The sequence below is a fragment of the Sciurus vulgaris genome (assembly GCF_902686455.1).
Source record: "Sciurus vulgaris genome assembly, chromosome: 10".
NCBI lineage: Eukaryota > Metazoa > Chordata > Mammalia > Rodentia > Sciuridae > Sciurus > Sciurus vulgaris.
Window position 1 is genome coordinate 104,416,957 of NC_136470.1, and position 20,210 is coordinate 104,437,166.

The 20,210-nt window shown below is 36.2% G+C and overlaps 1 protein-coding gene across 1 annotated transcript in view; it reads right to left on the reverse strand.

Annotated features, from left to right (window-relative positions):
- Positions 1–20,210, reverse strand: part of LOC306637667 (EGF-like and EMI domain-containing protein 1) — a gene marked incomplete at its 3' end in the record, with an annotated part of 604,663 nt that overhangs the window by 519,021 nt on the left and 65,432 nt on the right. The window contains exons 3-4 of the mRNA XM_079100439.1: positions 17,877–17,986; positions 16,362–16,466 (exon numbers count right to left, since the gene is read on the reverse strand). Coding sequence (XP_078956565.1) covers positions 16,362–16,466; positions 17,877–17,986 — 215 coding nt within the window. The remainder of the gene's footprint in view (positions 1–16,361; positions 16,467–17,876; positions 17,987–20,210) is intronic.

A 20,210-nucleotide genomic window follows, 5' to 3' on the forward strand; every position in this document is an offset into this window, starting at 1 on the left:
AGCTGTGGCAAGTGCACTTTCAAGCAATAAAACTGTTTCTGATGAAAGGGACTATGATTTATAATGTGATAAAAACCTACAACATCCTTTGAATCCACAGAAGCGAATCCTATTGGCTAAGAGTCATCTTAATAGCCACAGGCAAGAGAAAGGGGAATCTGCATGTCCCAGTTAAACTATGGGGTCTCTAACATGATGTGTGACAAGAATCATACAAGGCAGAAAACAGCAGTGTCAGCTGCAAACACTGATTGATCAAATATCACAGTAAGGGACAGAATAAAGTTAAGATTGTGGGCTCTTCGTTTGAGTTTCATTACACATGTGGACCTTGGGCAATTTATTTTCTCTTGTGTATTAATTGCTCTTTGCCTCTATCTTCTCTTCTCTAAAATGGGGATGAAAATAAAATACATCTTTCAGAGAGTCTCTATGGGGAGTCGATGCACTGATTTCTCAGTATATTTCTTCCATTTTAATTTGGAGAAAACTGCCAACTGCGCTTGTACACAATACTTAACAATACTGTGTGGTACATAGTAAATGCCTGATATATTTTAACTATTACACATGAAATTGGAGGTCACCTAGAGGTGTAGATTAAAAATGAACTATAGCACTGGACTGGTTCTATTATATCCAATTTTGTGCTTATGCCTGGTATCTGTCCATATCAATACAGAAAATATAAAGCCACTCAGCATGATTAATCAATCCTTTTGCAACTGTGACCAGCCTAGAGATATACCTTTGAAGAAGTACAAACAAAATCAGCAGACTATCTTCTGCAAACTTTTTCAAATTTAAATCTCTCATTCTTCCTTTTAATTTCAAATGTTTTACCTTCAAAACATGTCTGTTTTCCTCTTGTTTTCAAATATAAGGTTTTATTTTCAGTATGAGAAAAGTCATGTTTTATGGTAGAGCATAACAAAGCCAGAAGATTTCTACTATTTAACATGTATCTTAATGCTTTAGAGAGTCTGACTAATCATATCTCAGTGCTCAGCATTCACCTTTTAACCTGAAAAATGTCAGGATATACAATAATGTCATAACACCATACAGATACTCCAATTATAGAACTTTGGTATGAATTTACATTGCCGAGAGTAACTAGCGAATGCTTTATACCTATGACTCTTTGAAGAGAGACCTCCTAAAGGGACAGAGCTGAAGATAACAGATGCTGCCTGGTGACCAGGGCAGAAATGCTTTCCAGAGGTTTATGCCTAAAGGTATTGACATGTAGACTCAATACATGCAGGCTTTAGTAAGTGATTATCAAGCAGGGGTGTCTGATAGACCAGACCCCCCAGTCAAGCCAGCACAGGAAATGAAAATGTCTCCCATATCCCAGTGTGCCAGAAGACAGAATGTGAAGGAGGCACATCTAGTCTATGAAACAACAACATCAAAGGCAAATTTATACTAAGAAGATTAGATAGGCAGATTTGCATCCCACTAGTTTCGGTCTGAAATAAGCCAATATGGGGGAAAAATGTATTTCAAATGTCCATTGCAATTTCATCTAAGTACCAAGATCACCTCTGGAGGAATATAAAAGAATCATAAGCCATAAATGCATCTTCTCTTCTTTTAACCCAATAGTTTCTCTACAAAATCAGGGAAGAGACATTAAGAAAGCAACTAAGAGTCTTGCTCTCATTTACTCAGTAATAAATATCCACTGAGTTCCTATCACAGGGGAGCAATCATCCAGAATTATTGCTTAGTAATCCACTTCCATCTTCATTTTAAAACTTATATTTTGCTTAAATGCTCACAGGCAAAAGGAAGATGAGACTTATTCTTTTAAAAAGCTATTGGCTTAATACTATCTTTGACAACTGCTGTAAAGCTGCAAGAATTGTTTAAAAGAGTCAATTTGATGCAAAGTAACTTCACAACTGCAGGTTCCAAGAGGTTAGGAATTAGGCAAGAGAAACAGGTCAAGTGAAGTGAGAAGGCTAACACAAGGGAGTCCTACCAGAGAAGCCACAGGAGTGCTTCTCTAGCCCTCCTCCCAGGTGCTGAAGCCAGGCACTTGGTGTCAAAAAAAAACAAAACAAAACAAAAAAAAAAAAAAAAAACAAAACCCTTTCTTTCTCCTTGTGAGGAAAAAAAAAAAAAAAAAGTTGCAGAGTAGACAAAGAAACAAGACAACGAAATTGGAAGTCTTCCGATGGCAAATTATTAATGCCTTCTCTTTGAGAAATTGCAAGCAGGCAGAAAAAGGTCTAACCTAAAGAGAAGGATCAAAGACTGAAATAAAAGCTTTGATGCCCAAGTTGCTCTGTAGCCCCAAAGCACTGTGGAGCCATGAGTGCGGCTGGGAAGATTGTTAACTCCAAGCAAATTTTGGAATGGATTGGTTACTTAATCCCTGGGAGGACACAGGACTGAGTTTAGGTAGTGATTAGTTACCTCTGAAATTCAGTGATGACATTTAATTTGAAGCAAAATATTTATATTTCTTCGGATATTTATTTATTTATTTGCTCTGAAGCTTTTACATCTTTAAAAACACATGCTGATGTGAGTGATTGGTTGATGTGGATATTTTATTTGATCAAAAGTTTCTCAAAAAATCGTGTTATTGATTGGGTTATGTGGCATGATGTGAAACTAAGGAAGGGGTCTTTGGGAAAGCCCAGCTGAGCTGATCAGACAGTCACAGCCCTGCAGCATTTTTCATTCCGAGACAATGACCCAAGCCACTGACATAATGACTCAAAGAAAAATAAACTGCCTTTGAAGCCTAACTTTGCAGTCTCTGATTTAAAGCTGTACAGCCATCAGTGGCAAGTTAAATGAAATTCGAATTAAGCCAATAATTCACTCATTCGGCCCACGTATTTCGAGCTTAATTTGTTTCAGGTCCCTTCCTGGGGGCCAGATACAAAGAAGTTAAGATTCAGCCCTGGCCTCAAAATCACCATCCAGAGATCACACAACCTGAGACTTTTAACTGGTCTTAATCATCTTTTTTCCCATCTACTATTCATTTTAACTTTGCAATCTCTTTTATGCAAATTCTACCTAGTAGTGCATCTTCAATGAAAGAAAATTTTCTAAATTTCTTCCTTTAAAAAAAAAAAGTACAGATAAAGTAAGGATTAATGTTATGCTCCAAAACAAACTGAAGAATTAGCCATATTAACTAAGCCTCTAAAATTAGATCTTATGTATCTTCTATTTTATCTTTGCATAGTGAAAATGTTTTTGTAACTAGGTAAGGAGCACATATACATTAAGGATGTTAATGGACAGATATCAAAAGATTGTCTTTTAGGTAAAAAGCTATTTATCATCACAATGTTGAGCCTCATCTATTGATCCCTGGCTGATTCTCAGAGGTAAAACTTCGTTGAGATAAGTGAAATCAAAAGGACTACATGCAGAAAGTCAGAAAGCCAGAAAGAAATCTGGAACCTTGTTTTCTGTCTAACCAGATTAATTATTCCAGGATTCAACATGGTCAAGAGAGAGGGAATGCTGCATTTCTGTACAACAGGTAGATAACTAGGGCAATTTTTAAACATAAGAGAAAATTTTGAGTATACTAATAGTGAACCTTTGGTTACAATGGAGATCACTTTTCCATGAAGTTTGAAAGGTTGTTTGGTGGTTATGTTGCCATAACTCAATCTTTACTATTCTGTAGTAAAATGCAAATGATCCAGAACAGTTGAGGAATGTTCTTATTCTCTGGAAAAATATGATTACCTTAAGGTCATATATGTTTCCATATATTTAATAAGACAATGAAATTTTTATTACCATCTTATGCCAAACAAAATATTGCTCAAGGTTTTAGAAAGAACTTACCTATTTCTCTTAACCACTAAGAAAATTTCTTAACCATTGAGGGCATTTCACTTTTGTGATCAGAAGATATACAGCTAAGTGTCTGCACAGTGACTTGTTCAATTACTAAATAAATGAATGAGTATGTAACATCTTCAACAGTAACAGAGCTACCCATTGATTTTAATTTCTACATTATTCCTTTCCTTATATCCTTTTTCACAGGATATTCTCTGTAAATGCCATCAGTATTTATCCACACTAAGTTAACAATGAAGTTACCATTGAGCTTTCCTGATGTTCAGGATCATCTCTAACCCTCAGCCAATGATATATTTTTATAGTCCAGGTATTTGAGCTTTTAATTGTATGCTTTTGTTTCTCAGTAAATATAAATTATCACAGCTAGTGTATTACCTGAATATTTCCTATGAATAACCCAAGGGGTGCAGCCATGTGTTCTTTCTATTCTATTTACCTGCCCTGGGACTAAGATGATCACTATAATCATCCCTTGGTATCCACAGAAGATTGGTTCTAGCTCCCTTCCCCCAGGATACAAATCCACATGCTCAAGTCCCTTATGTAAAATAGCATGAGATTTGCCTATTTACTCTGCACCTCTTTCCCTATACTTTAAATGATCTCTAGATTACTTATAATACCTAATGCTCTATAAATGCTCTATAAATCACTATTATACAGCATTGTGTAGAGAATAATGACAAGAAAAAAATGATTTTTCATGTTCACAATTTTTTTTCCAATGTTTTGAATCGGCAGTTGGTTGAACCTGAGGAACATGTTGATACAAATGTTTTTCTCTACTAAATACCAGGTTGATGAAAAAGGAGTCACATCCACTTGAAGATGGGCCATAGGGAAAAGTAGTTTTATGTTTCTCTTCAGGTATTCCTGACACGCTCTTCAGCCAGCTGTAATATATTCTTACTTAATTCACAGATTTCATGTGACCCTTCTTCAAGGTTAGATGTAATATAAGCATCTCAACATTGCAGCAATTGCAGTATCCTGGAGAAGATTATTTGTGATAAATGTAAGCTAAGCAGGGGTCACTAGAACTTGTAACACAACAAAACATATCATCTTTTCTGTCAAAATGGGAAAAAATAACCTTTATTTAAGTTAAATAACTAAATATCCAGTTGTTAAATATTCTTTAACATATACTTTTAAAATCATTTTTAAGCCATTATGATGACTTCGACAAATGTTCATTCAAAATGCAGGCAGGCTCTTGAAACTCCGGGTTTCCTACTTTATTCTTCCACTCTCCCACATCCCCTTGTCTCCAGAATTGTTCAGAACTAACGGATTATAATAACGTTATTTTTGCACTTGCCTTCTGTGGTTTGCCATCTGATTCAATAAATGGATGTGTTAAGCCATTACTTTCAACCCACTTAGGCAGTTCAGACACTATTGTTCTTCACCAACGACAAGGAAAGCCCTTATTCAGTGCCATCCTGCTCAGCTGAGCAGCCAGAGTGCTACTTAAATTTCTCTACATCCCACACTCACAAGGAAGCAGAATAGAAACCAAAACTTTTTTATTCTTGAAGAAGAAAAGAGATTTCCCATTTGTGAGAGTTTGGATCAATTGAGAAACTCAAGGGAAAAATCTCCACCAGAGACCATCCTCACTTCTGACACCAACTGCAAGTTCAGTAAGGAGGTCCAAAAATCATCCTAACATTCCATAATTTGTTAGAAGGACACACAGAAGTCAGTAAAAGTGACTGATTAAAAATCAGCCAAGGGAAGAAGTGCATAGGAGAGTCTGGCAAAGCACCAAAAGGACCTTACGTTTTCCTCTTCCCATGTTGCTAGAATGAGTTCATTTCCTCTTACCCATATACGACATCGTATGCAGACTAAGGCCAACCAGGAAAACTATTCAAGTTCCAGAGTTCAGAGAACTTGTTGCCTCTCCATTAATAGGCATGTTTGATTCTGACCGTCTGTGGAATTGATTCCAGTCTACAACGCAGTGCCTCTGGGCATCACCCAAATCCCCTATCCTTTGTTAGTCATTCTGGTGTGGTAAAGTCTCTACTTAGGACAAGGTAGGTGTGCCAAGCCCCATTTTGAGTCATATTGTTAGCCTAATTGTTGACCTAAGATCTTCAGAAAAAGAGGAGTCTACCTGGTATGATATGCCAAGGGCTAAGAGAGTACCTCCCAGAAGCTGAGGTCAAAGGCGGAACACTCTCTAGTAGTCAACGATTTTACTACATACCTTCACTGTCTCTTAAGACTTTGATTTGGGGCACATATCTCTATGGTATACATAGTCATCATGGTTGTAACTATGGCAATTTGAAGGTCATGGGTTCAAAAGTCAAGTTAGATGAGAGGATGGGAGTTGGGAGGATGGGAGTTGTGGGTGTGGAATGCAGTGTGATGTCGCTCAGAAACCCAGACTGCAACATGTGCTTGGAGCAAACATGGCAGGAGGTCTTACATACACTGGTCATAATACAGGAATGGACTGCCACCAACATCTAGCACTGCTTGGGACGGGAGAGACACAGCCCACTGCACAACTGAGAAGGAAAACAACATAAACACTAGCCTTCGCAGCACATTTAAGGGGATTCCTCAAAGCTCCCCTACCTACCTGCTGACTACCAGATCTGTCCCCATTTAGGTTTTGTGTCCTCTGGAGCCCCTGTAAAAATGCAAATATTTGGTAAACCAGCAGTGTCCACAAATTCTTTAGTTGGAAGGTGTTTATTGAAAGAAGCAATCAAACTGAATTCTGATACGCAAAGGAGAGGAAATAGAAAAAAATTACTTATGAAAACTGCAGGAAGGTCCAAAAGGAGGAAGATGGGAAAGGAGCCCTCAGCCAGACTCTGCCTCATCCAGTACACAGTTCAGCAAAATGAAGGGCACTCAGGGCCACTGCAAGCCCTGCTTAGACCGGTAGCTGTGGGACAATACCATAAAACGTCAAACATCTGGGCTAAAGTCTTGGCTTGGTTACTCACAAGCTGTGACTTGGGCAAATCAATTATGTTTTCTGGGACTCTGTCTCCTCAGCTCTAATTTGGGAATAATATGAACTCTTTCACAGAGTGGGTGTGAGCTTAAATGAGGAAACATATGGGAAAGCACCTTGTTAAATGTGTTTTCTTCCCACTGCTATACAAATGTGTTATTATTAGTTGAGCAGATTGGAAAAATAACATTTGCTTTTTTATTACATACATATAAATATATATATATGTGTGTGTGTGTGTGTGTGTGTGCGTATACAGTATACACACACACACACACACACACACACACACACACAAATAATAACGCTTCAAGTCAAGATACCCCCATTAAAAGGGCTTTAAAAGGCACATGGGTTTGAATATACTAGGATCAATACACTATTGTGTGGGAGTCACAATACAAAATTAGCATAATGAAGACTCTGGAAAGACCTACAGAAAGGAACACTATTTAAAGTTATATAATGCAGCATTCCCAAAACATACTTTAACACAAAAACTTAATTTCATGTAACACTTCTTAAATACAATGGGAACAGTGATCCAGAGAATAAATTTTGAGAAATATAATACATTAAGCAGATTATTTGTGTCCACAAATAAAATAATAATCCATTATGTCATTTATATTCAGTGTTCTCCTATCCTTGACCCATAAGGAAGAGGGTGCCCAGCACAGACACTCCTGTTGAGAATATCCTTCCTGTGCAGCTAAGTGCACCTACAGTATCATTCAGCCTCTCAAATCTCCCATCACTACTCTCTTCTCTTTAGCTTATGCTAAAGGATTTAACTTTTTACCCTCTTCTCCAGTCTTCTGATCTGCCTCTCTCAGGAAATGCACCATTAAATCAAAAAGCCAATACCTAAGTGAACTGGTTTCCCAGGACCCGTGGGCACTCCTGTCTGGTAGGCCCACCAGGTGCTTGCTCCCACCCCCTACCCTCCAATGCCAGACTCACCAGACACACCTGCATGCAGAGACTCTTGGAAGTCTGACTTTTCTTTACTCAACATAAGATACCCTAATCATGAAGGGAATTTTAATGATTGATTATCATACTTAGACTTTATAATGATGATCAGCCTTAATTCAATAGAGAGGAATAGAATGTCCCATTCCATATGCCACCATTACTAGTAGGTTTTTATGGTAGAATAAGAAACTGATGGTCTCAAAAATAACTAAGAAGTGAAACTGCCAAACCAAATTATGTTGTTAGTGCATTTTCAGCTCACTATACCTAGAAATAAATACGATTGAGTAAAATCTCACTATGCTTATACACATGTGCACACACATCACAAACTTCAAAATCAAATGACAGAAATCTTGCTATACTGTTCCAAAACATAGTAAATGTGGAATATTGATTTCTTAATAAAGCATGTTCCCTTTTCTTACTCAAAATCCCTTCTTCAAACTATGTTCATGTTCCTTAAGAAAAAATAGGATTTAAACTCAAGTCAATAATCTAAAAAGGGCATTTAAAAGTTTCACTTTGTGCCTGATAGAATAAGAGAAGTTTAATTTAAAACAACAATAGCACACACACACACACACACACACACACACACACACACACACACCAGAAAAAAAAAAAAAATACTATTGGCTGCAAGCACCAAAGAAGAAATGACCATGTAATATCTGACGACTGTGATGATAACTTCTTTTCCTTTGGGATTTCACTAAATTTCCATTGTATTGTAACTACATTTTTAAAATACACCTCTACACAAAAATGCTCCATCTTAAAATCTTCAGTGCCATTCCATATACACAGAACTGAGATCCAAGATATTTACCATGACAATAATGCATGCCATGGCATTAACTTTCAGTCCTATTTACCACAATTCCCACCAGGACATGGTTCCATGCCAATCTGAATTATTTCTGAGAATGTTGTTCCTCATAGAGTAATGATTCGATTTCCTGCTTCCATAACAAGAATGTGGGCTTTCAATAGCAAAGTTATGCATGTATTTCACAGGTCCTAAAAAGTCAATCAACACGTGCATGTTTAGTGAGCAAACCTTCAAATGAAGATAATAATTTAGCTCATACTTACATGAATATTTCCTAAGCACAGTGGTCAGGTTTAAACACTAAAATTAAATCCTCTATCACTCTTTCAAGGGAATTAAATCAGGTATGTTTTCATTAATAGAATGGTCTTCCATTTTAAAGAAAGATCATTACAGAGTGGTCAAAAAGATGAACGTGGAAGCCAGTATGATCTCTGAAAATTTGCTTTACTTCTCTTTATCTCCAGTGTATTGCCAGGGTTTGAATATGGTTTGTTCCCTCTGAAACTCATGTTGAAATTTAATCCTCATTATGAGATATTAAAAGATGACCATGTGAGGCCATAGAGAGGTGATTAGGATTCTGCTCTTATGAATGAATTGACCCAATTATTCAATTAATAAACCAATCAATGGGTTAATGGATTATCTCAAGAGTAGGTCTTCTATAAAATACAGTTTGACCAAGTCTCATGCATGCTTCTTGTCTCTCACCATGTGATATCCTGTGTCACCCAGAGACTGCCAGATATGGCCCCTGAGCCTTGAACCAAAATCATAAGCCAAAATAAATCTCTTTTCTTTATAACTTACAAAGTCTGTGGTATCATTTTATTAACAATAGAAAACAGGCTAAGAAATATGTCATCTCTAAAAGGGGACTATTAATGGCACTTGTCTTATAGGATTATTGTGAATCTTAAATAAGCAACACATGTAAAGCACTTAGGAGAGCTCCTAGTATATAAAATACATGATTTATGAGTTAGTTATAATTGTCATTATTATCCACATTCAACATGTTCTAGTTCATCACTAATTATACCATGTAAAATCAAATAACCCTGGATGGTGTTAGGTCATTCTCCTCTGAGTCTGTCATATTTTCAAATATCAAATGATTATTATGCAGTAATTTTCAGGCTGCATTTAAAAATTGCATTTAAGATTTCTAACAATGGTCATGCAAAACATATTTGAAAAAGTATGTTAACAAAAACATTTCCAAAGCTTCCAAATCAGTGTCAGGACAGTAAATCTTCTGCATGGATTCCAAACAGCAGGATTTTCTTTTGCTGGCTACACAGGAAGAGGTCAGATACTTCCTGCTTTATTATCCTCATAAATGGTCCATCATACTTAAACGAACTTGTTCCAATACCTGTCAATGTTGTCATAACCTTTGTCAAGTTATATGAAGAGAATGAAGTCACCTTAATATGGACTTGCTAGAACCTTGCTGAGGGTTTAGGCTATAATACGATTCATCTTTGTGTAACCAACAAAATAATTATAGATTTTAACATTGTTGACTCATGCTAAGAATGCATATCAATTTACCTCTACAATATAACCTGCATTTCATTTCATAATATTTCCTAACAATGCTCATTTAGGATTACATTAGTAAGTGTCGTCAATTAATGATTTCTGCACATTTTCCAAATTAAATTGCCTTTCCAGACTAATTTTATAATTCAATTAAAATAAGCCATCAAGTTTTCTTAGCATGACTTGCTCTTTATAAACCCCCTGCCATTTTTTCCCCATTTTCATTGTTTCAATAGGCCAACTGCTGAAATGAAGCTGTGGATAAAGAGACAATGTTTTCTGAATTTCCTATACTGGCTTGCTAGTGTTGCTGTAACAAAGTACCACACTGAGTGGTTTAAGCAATGAAATTTTGTTGTCTCACATTTCTGGAGGCAGGAAGTCTGAGATCAAGGTGTCAGCAGGGTTGCTTCCTTCTGAGAACTGCAAGTGAAAGTACTTTCCATGCCTCTCACTTAGCTTTGAATAGTTCACTGTTTTGAAATCTGGTGTACCCAGCTTATAGATGCTTCAGTCTGATCTCCAACTTCATTTTCTCACAGTATTCTCCACGCATGCATGTAACTGTATTCTAATTCTCCCTTTCCATAAGGGCAACAGTCATATTGGATTCAATCAAGGTCCACATATTTTAGTATGACCTCATAATTATAATTAATATGATAATTATGTTAATTTAATAATTATATCTACAACAATCCTATATCCAAATAAGATTACTTTCTGTGGTACTCAGAAACATCAATATATAAATTTGGGGTGAGGAAGATAGGGGATTTAATTCAACCATAAACTTCCCCAAAAAAGAAATGCTCTCAAGGAAATGCCAACGTTAGAAAATCCTTTGATCCAAACTCCTAATCAAACAGAAAAAATAGGTCATGCAGAGTCCACTAGACTCCTTGACTATAATCTACCCAGTGGCTCACAGCCATACCAATTACCAAGGTTTGCTCAGATTTCCCACAGAATGGGAAACAAAGCCGCAGTAAGAGCCTTTCCCTTCTCACTTTGAGCTCTCCCCATATGATTCTCAGAGAATTTGCAGTCAATAAGAAGAAGCACTGCTTAGATAACTGTTTACAAATCATGTGTGTTTTCTCATAGTACTCTCACAAGTAATTATCTGGCAGATATTAGTTAGTATAAAGGCATCGTGGTTTAGAAGTTAAGCTTACAGGTTCTAGGGTCAGAACATATGTATTTGGACCCCACAGTCTCTGCTTTCTAGCTGTTTGACCTTCAACAAATTTGTATGCCTAGCTGGGTATAAAAGTGGGGCACTTAAGAATATTCATGTTATGAATCTGTAAGGATCAATAATGTAATATGTTTTAAATGTTTAGAATAAAGTCTGATACTTGGCAGAAGCTAAGGAAAATTAAAGCTGTTGTTTTACAAATGATCCCAATGAGGCTAGGAATATAAAATGCCTTCTGCAAAATAATGCAAGCAGTCAATGGTGAGACCCAACCTCAACCTCAGAACTCTTGAGCACTTTCCATATCACCACATAGCATTCTAGCAACAAGATTATTTGTGCATAAATATCATACATGACACTTTGAGGTAGACAGTTTGAGAAACTCCTCCTCAGCACAGGAGGAGGAGTACCAATCAGTACTATCATATGCTCAAGCCACCCCAATTGTAGGACTGCTTGCACAGAGAACTGAACTTGGGGAAGATTAGTTTTTGCAAAAGACTAAGGAACTGCTGCCCTAGACCTTGAAAAAAAAAAAAAGCCATATTTTGGCATGCTCCCTGTACATCTCTTACTGCAGGCAAAAGAATTACTACTTTCATTATTATTGTTTTTCCTTGAACTTGCCATGCTCTTTCATGTCTCTGGACAATGTATTATTCACTCTGCCACATTTCATATTATTGTTCTGTTTATCTTTGATAATGAGTTGTATTTTGTATTTTCCAGTATTTTGAGAAAACTCCCTCACCTCCTAGCATGACATAGATGGACCCTCTCCTGTCTCCTTTAGGACAGAAGCATCCTTCATCACAGTACTTGTGAGCTGTATTCTAATCATTTGCTTCCTGGTCTCTATTTCCCACCACACTAAGAATAGCCTAATTGTTTTGGCATCCGAAGTACCTAGTACACAGCCTGTTATATCAATATTTACTAACTGGAAGGTCAAATGAATGAATATATGAATAAAAGAAAGAAGAACCCAGAGACTTACATCCAACCAGAGGAGCATTATTATTTAACTTGACTTCTGACCAGAGAAAAGGAAAATGGAATAAGTGGTGAGAAAAATAGGTGTGACTTTGTGTGTGATATAAATCAGTTAATGAATCTCCAAGTTGTTCTGCCTGAATCCAGAGAATTAAAAAGACAGGGAGAGAATTTCACTACCAGTTATCTAGCCTGATTTGCATGTGTTCAAATCTTCAAAGTATTCCTTTTGATTCCTTTAATCAATAGCTATTTTAGAAAGCTCTTCATTACTTCCTAATTGTCCAAATTCATTTTCTTCATTTTTCCTTATTAGCCGTAGATTTTTCAAATGAGTTAAGTAGATCAGCAATTTTAGAATCATTATTAACTTCAAGCATTTTCTCAGTTATTAGCATGTCCCTTCTTTCTCTAATCTTTTCTCCATTTTAAAAAAAGCCATCTGGTTTATTTTTAAAACTTCTTTTTTCCATACATCTCATATAAAATCAACTTTACCCTACACTAGCAATTCATGTTTATAATAATCCTGATCACAGATACTGTATCTGTATCACATCCCGGTTTTGGATGCAGATGCAGGGAAAACCTCTTATGTGTCAAAAAAGGAAGTAAATAATTAGAATTTACCTAGACTATAATACATCCCAAACAAATAAATTGGTAAAACCATTTCTGAGGCATACACACACACAAATATCTTACAAAAAATTTAAATAAATATTTTTATTCTTAAGCACATTAAAACTTAAGAACATACAATCATTGACACCAACCATCACAGTATGAGGAATCTATCCCAAAAAATTAAAAACACCATATTATTAAAAGACTGACTATTGTGTGAAAAATGGAAACAAATGAATGTTTATCAATAAATGAGTAGTTGCAAATTTCTGATGAACTAGTATCAAAGAATACTATGCACCTGTGTGTACATAACAACATGAGTTCAGAGAAAGATACAAAGGGGTATTTAGCAGGTTGTTAATGGGGAAGGGAGAGGAAGCTGGAGGGAAAGAGGAGAGAAGAAAAGGGAAAGGAAGAAAAGAACAGCAATTCGTGACAAAATAGCATATAAAATATGATCTCATTTAGGTAAATGTTCCTGTGTGTGTGGATAAGAAAATGTGCCTAAAAGGATGACCACCATCACTTTTTGAAGGCAGTAGTACTATGTAGTGTTACTAACTGGGCTTTTTTTTTTTTTTTCCCCTAAAGTATCAGTTTTATTTGACAGTATCTTCCATGGTGAACAGTTTCTAAGGCGTTCAAAGTTGAAAGCTGAAAGTCAACCTTTTACAATTAGGAACTCCTGAACACAGGCATCCTCCTTAAGCAGAATTTCTCAAGCATGAAATATAGCTTGATGCTTGCTAGTTAAATAATAGATAAGAAAGTAAAACAAAACTCAAATTTAGAAATTATCAATTGGACACTTATATGTTGAAGTAAAATAATAAAATATTGAAGTAAGTATTGAATACCAAAAATTGATCCAGAACCACCAAGAGCTAACTTGGCTTTTTTATCATTTGAAATTTTTAATTTTTTTATTTGAGTTATTATTTATATAATTCAAAAAAATTGAAGTCATTTTATTAAGATATATATCTAGATATATTGATCTATCTGAAGCTATCTATATCTATATATGTATATGTATATGTGTATTTATATATATATGTGTGTATATATATATATACATACACACACACACACACACACACACACACACATATATATATATATATATATATATAGAGAGAGAGAGAGAGAGAGAGAGCTTGAGCCCATCAATCAGCCCAAGGGTTGTGTGCTCATACCCAAGAACTCAAATACAACCACTGGATAAGTGGTATGTTAGAAACTCTATTGCCAGAATATAATCATCCTGCTCGATAGACTATATGTTCTATCAAGTACATTCCTTTTAAAAACAGTCTTTGCTGATTTTAATTTTAATCTTCTTTCAAGTCTCAGCTAATGCCATTTCTTCTCAATTGGTTCTTTACTTGTTTTCCAAATGTTTGATTTCCTAGAAAGTGTTCAAAATGTCTGCATAAAACTCCCTTAAATTCACATAGTTTTTGTATCTCCTTTTGTTTGACAGATGAAAAGCAATACCATGTAGTGAATGTGTGAACTCCCATCATTTCAGGTTGAATAACTCTCAGGGTTTATCAATTCCTTTTTAAATTCTACAGGAGTTATCATGTTGGGAGAAAGAACAGTGTCAAAATTTAAAGGTGAGCACACTTGGACAATGATACCAAAAAATGCAGGGAAGATACCTGAAAGGTACTTTGTAGGGATGGTGTTTTCATGACTCCTAAACTTAATGATGTACAAACCCATGGGAAAGGCAAGATGATTCTACCTGTTTTTAAAGTAAGCCAGTGTTTTCACCAACCCAAAATTGAAAGCAAAAAAAAAAAAAAGAATCTACCTACTTAAATTTCAGAAAGCATGTTAATTACTTTGGTGTATAAAAGTTGTTAAGATGTTGAAATAATCAAAATATTCAAGTACTGATGTACAAAATAAAGAATAAATTAATTCAGGTATGATTTCCAGATCATTATCATTACCATATGTCTCCTTCATTACCTTTATCCTATGGGACTTAATGTTCTGCAAGATTTGCTTGTACCAAAACAAATGCATTTATAAAGTAATAATTAATTTTTAAAAACTCTTAATGAATCAATGATATGTTTAATTAGCCATTACAGTTACTGATCAAGATAAGAAAACCAGTGTTGTATATGTAGCTAAAATAATTTATTTAGAGTCAAATACTGTTATCTTGGATCAATGTAGAATTTGTTACTTCTTTAAAATCATGAAATAGCTGAAGATACATCCTGGAACTCAAAGCATCCACTGACCTCTATTTCAGAATCAGTGTTCCATAGTCAAAGAATAAATTGGGGTTAAAAAGCAGTTTTATTTTAATTTGCATTTTTTAAAAAAAGCAGCTCAGAAGAGAGTATTAGGATTAATTTACAAGAAGAATAACTCTGAGGTGACCCATGAAAAACGGAAGCCTTAACCTTTTGCCAAGGGTGGAAGGGACAAATGGACATGAGTGATGAACTCTTAGCAATCATCCAATTTCTCTTACAAAGATCCAAGTAATAGAGAAAGAAGGAAAACATCAGCAGAAGACAATAAATGCAGTATTTTGGATAACTCTTTACATCTGTCCCTTCAACTTCCTTCAGTTAGGTTTTGTTTTGCTTTTCTTGCTCTGAAAAGATAACTGCTGATGCATCCATACTCTTTAGAGACTAGAATCAGATGATCAAGTCAAAGCAAATCCTTTTGAAACGATCCCATCTCACCGGTAATTCAGTTAAAGATGCATAATTGGCCATTCTGAAATTTTCTGGCACTAGAAACATCTTAAATATACATGTCCGAAATTGACAGTTGATAAAATACCAACCTAGAAAACCAGGTTGCCAAGTGTTAAAACTGAGAATCATGCAAGTTTTAAGTTTTTATTTTTGGAGTTTTTAAATTAAGGGCATGGAAATAGTAAGTACCACAATAGGAGGAATTCATGTTAATCCCACTTTGTTCATTCATAAACCATAGAGATCTCACAGAAGAATACTGTACCAGCATTTTCAAACCTTGGCTCTGTGAAAGATTTAACATCTGAGGTCAGAAAGAGGTTTTCTTATTAAGCTGCCATTTCCTTTACAAAGTGGAGTATTTTGTACTTACTGCTACCCTTTGAACTCTTAGAGTGAATAATTAAAACTAAACTACAAAGCATATTTTGTGAGGCTGATTACACTTTAGGTTGTAGGTTTCTGCTTAGTGGCTCATTTTAACCACTCACCAATCCCCAAAGGGATAACCCTGCCATTAGTTTGCATCGACGAAATTGGCTGTCCCCTAAAAGCAAAGCAGACAGTTCCAATTCATAATAAATGGTCTTGTTGGTGACTCACCATATTGACAGTGGGGTCCATGAAATCCCTGAGAACATTCACAACGCTGGACTTCACTATCTGAGCATTTCCTACCGTTGAAATGAGTTCCCATAGCAGAGACAGCTAAAAGGAGGGCAATCAAGGAGGGTGGGAGAATGGAGTTGAGAGAAAGAAAGAAAATCATTAATATAGGCTCCATATTGTTAATATAACATATTCTAGACATTTCTACTAGCCCCTTCAAAGCAAGTCTAAAGAGTGTTGTCATTACAAGTAAAGGTCTTACTGTCTAAAGCCCTAAAGAATTCCTTGTGTAGAAATATTCCCATCACCTGAAATACATGTAGAAATGCAGAATTCCAGGCCCCATTCCAGGTCCACTGAATGGAATTCATATTTTAACAAAATAACAGTTGATCTGCATTCACATTCAATTTGATAAGCACTGATCTAAAAAGCCTGCATGGATAAGAAGACTATGTGGTCAAAACAATGCAAAAATCAAATGAATTACTAATTCTAAACCAGAGGCAAAGAAAGGACTTTGATAGGTGTCTTACCACCAACATAAAGAATTCATCCCATTGTCGTTGAGTTCATTACATAGTGAGATAGCATTGGGGATGGCACTTTTTGGTGATCTTAAACCAATCAGCTGCAGTAGCCTCACACTTCATGGAAATACACAGTGACCCTTGCTGCACCACTCAGCAGTAAGCCTGCTTAATATGGGAAGCCCGCGGCAACCTCACGAAGACATTTCAAGAGCAGAAAGCACACTGGGGAAGGAAGCAGGATGCCAACAAACTCCCTCAGGTACAGAATAGCAGTGGAGATGAATTGTTGTGCTATGTGCTGCATTGATTGCAACACACGGAAGCATTTTAAGTGACTTTGCAATAACCATAAACACATAATATAGGTAAAGGAGTCACTAAACGGAACCATTTCTCCTGGCAAGAATGAACTACATAATGCCACTAGTTCTGCTGGTGAGTGCTGTCAAACATACCTGAAAGGTTCTGAAACACCCACACCGGAGGTTTGTAAAAGGACTGCATACCTCATCTTAAAAAGTAAACTGCCTCCAGAGTTCTGCAATTAATCATGACAAGCACAAGTGGAGAAATCCCATTTAGATTTAGTACAGTGATTTCCCTCTGGACTTTTGAATCAACTGTGGATTACAAATTTGATGATATGGGAAAGGGGCAAACAGAAAAGAGAAATGGAAGTCAAGGTAGAACCTGTCTGGCTTTAAATCAACTGTCTTTTAAATAAAAAGACAGAATATAAAGCAGCACTTCCACAGGTCCTGAGTCATGACCTATCATTAGAAACGCTTAACGGAAAGGCTTTTTGTGCATTTTTGCACATGTCATGTGTGAATATTCAGTCCAAAGAGATGCTGTGAATCTGTGGTGCTTCTAAAGATGCCGAAAACTTGACAGGCATGAGATGATTGAAGCCAAACACAGAGCAAAACCATTCCTTCTAATGACAGAGAGTTAGACAGGAAGAATTATAACTTACGGTGTAGGCAACCTGGTTCATTATCCCACCGGCTCCAACCAGGGCAGCACCTGTAGACTGTCTGTCGCTCCATGTTGTACACCTGTCTGTAGGTGGTGTAGTACCGAATCCTAAGGAGGACAGCAATCTGGATCAGGAGAATGTAATGCTTCCTTTTAAGGCAAAGTTTTCATACACAAAAATCTCTCTCCCTCCATTTCAAATCCCACCATATATATAACTACGTAGAGAGAGAGAAATGATAGAGATATATGTGTATGTGTGCATATAATTTCAATATATTATACACACAGACCTCTTTACATATGCAACCAAAATTAATTATAAATATAGGTTAATGAAAATCGAGAAGGACCCCATGTGTATGGTCTAAAATACCCTGAGGATCGCTCAAGCCATCAAGAATGAAACCCAAAATTCTAAAGAGAATCAAGAAACCCTGAAGAATCATGGGTACATGCTTTTCAATGTGGATTTGAAGACTCCCCAGATATTGGATCCACTATAGCACAACCTCACTATAAGCATAATCTCAACCATGGTGCTGACACATGCAAGGAGCTGACAGTCTTTAGTTCAAGGGGAAATAAAAAGAATCAACTAATTCAATGGTGTGTGGCCCCTGAGGAAGCACAGCACATAAATAGATGTAAAATATACATGCAATGCCAAAGTCTCACAGGGAGGGAGCAATTATGGAAAAAAACCTTGAAAGGGTTCCTTAGGGAGGAAACCAGGAACAATACTGAAGCACTTGTGCTGACCTATCAAAAGACTGTTACACCAATGTCTCCTGTCTGATTTCCTTCCTGTCAGATCAATGTTATAGTTCATTCTTTATCCCCAAAGCACTATCATATTCTCTCCCCTTCACACACCTTCCCCACATTCCAGCCTAAATCTCCTCATTGTTCAAGGTCAATTTCAGGTTCTACTTCTTCCAATTTCTCTCTGCCCCCTCCCCCAGGCAATGTATATTGCTCTTTCTCTTCTCTCAAAAATAGGACTTATTGGCCTTACCATAGTTTATTACATTTTTAACCAGCTGGAAGTGTAACCTAATATTTTGGAGCATCTCTCTCTGATTAGGATACAAGTATAGGGTTATGTAGTAATGTATGAAGACCCAAGCATCTTTCAATGCTGCCACTGCTCTGAACCCAGAGTCAAACCTGGAATATCTAAAACTACTAAGCTCTTGAGAATACAAATATAAAACCTGTTTTACTTATTTAGATTTGCTCTTCTCAATTCTGGATATCTATAAGGAAGAGGTATTTCTTTCTTTGGCTCAGACTAATACCAACAATGATTAAAACTTATGTGAGCACTACAGAAAATTTAAATGATAAATCATTTACAAAACAAGTACTCTGATGAATAAATCATGTGCCCTGTAAGTATGGTTTCCATTCTAATTTCTCTTAAAATAAATTTTTCTGCCACAACATTATACTGTCTAACACATATTGGGTTCCTACCATGTACCAAGCATTGTGCCACATGTGTTAAATATATTTCAGTTAATTCCCATATACCCATGTGTGGCATTATTTTTCCAACTTTATAGACTAAGGCACAGAAAAATGTAGGAATTTTGTGTAAGACTGCAAAACTACTAGGAGTCAGGGGAAATTTTCTGATCTAAATGTCAGTTAAATATCCTTAGTTTGGACCAAAAATAAAAGTGTATTCACCTAAAGGTGGAATGCACATTAGTGGCATCTAGCCACTAATGTGCACACACACATGTGTACACAAGGTATATGTAAACATCCCCATGATAAACTATTTTGTCTTACTGTATTATACTTAGTTCTATATTGTAAGTGTTCTGATATTTCTATACCATGGCAAACCCAGTTATTTATAAATGTCCTCAACTTTCCACTGGCAATAAGAGTATGAATACTAAATTCTTCATTAACCTGAAGCCACACATTTTTTTAAGGCTAAGTATCTTGAATTCAGATTCAGGTGACTAATTTACATAAAACTCAATCCATCAGCAACTGTTTGTATCAATAGGCTCTTAGATGTTTTGTAAAACTATTTTAAAACTTTGGGGAAAAAAATGTCTGCAGGAAGCCCTGGCTCCCAGAAAGCATTGTGGACACTGGCTTTTCTCTCCTCTTCCAGCCTGCAGAGTTAATCCTAATTCAAAGGCCATAATAAAGTTAAAGAAGCTCTAGGTTTCAAAGTGTTACAAGAGTACAAGGGCAGGTCAGAGGATGGTTCACAACTGTAGATCCCCTGGATCCAAGTCGTGCTAAATTTAGCAAACTGACACAATATTCCTTGTTTCTGTCAGTCTTCTGATCTTCTGCTTTCAAT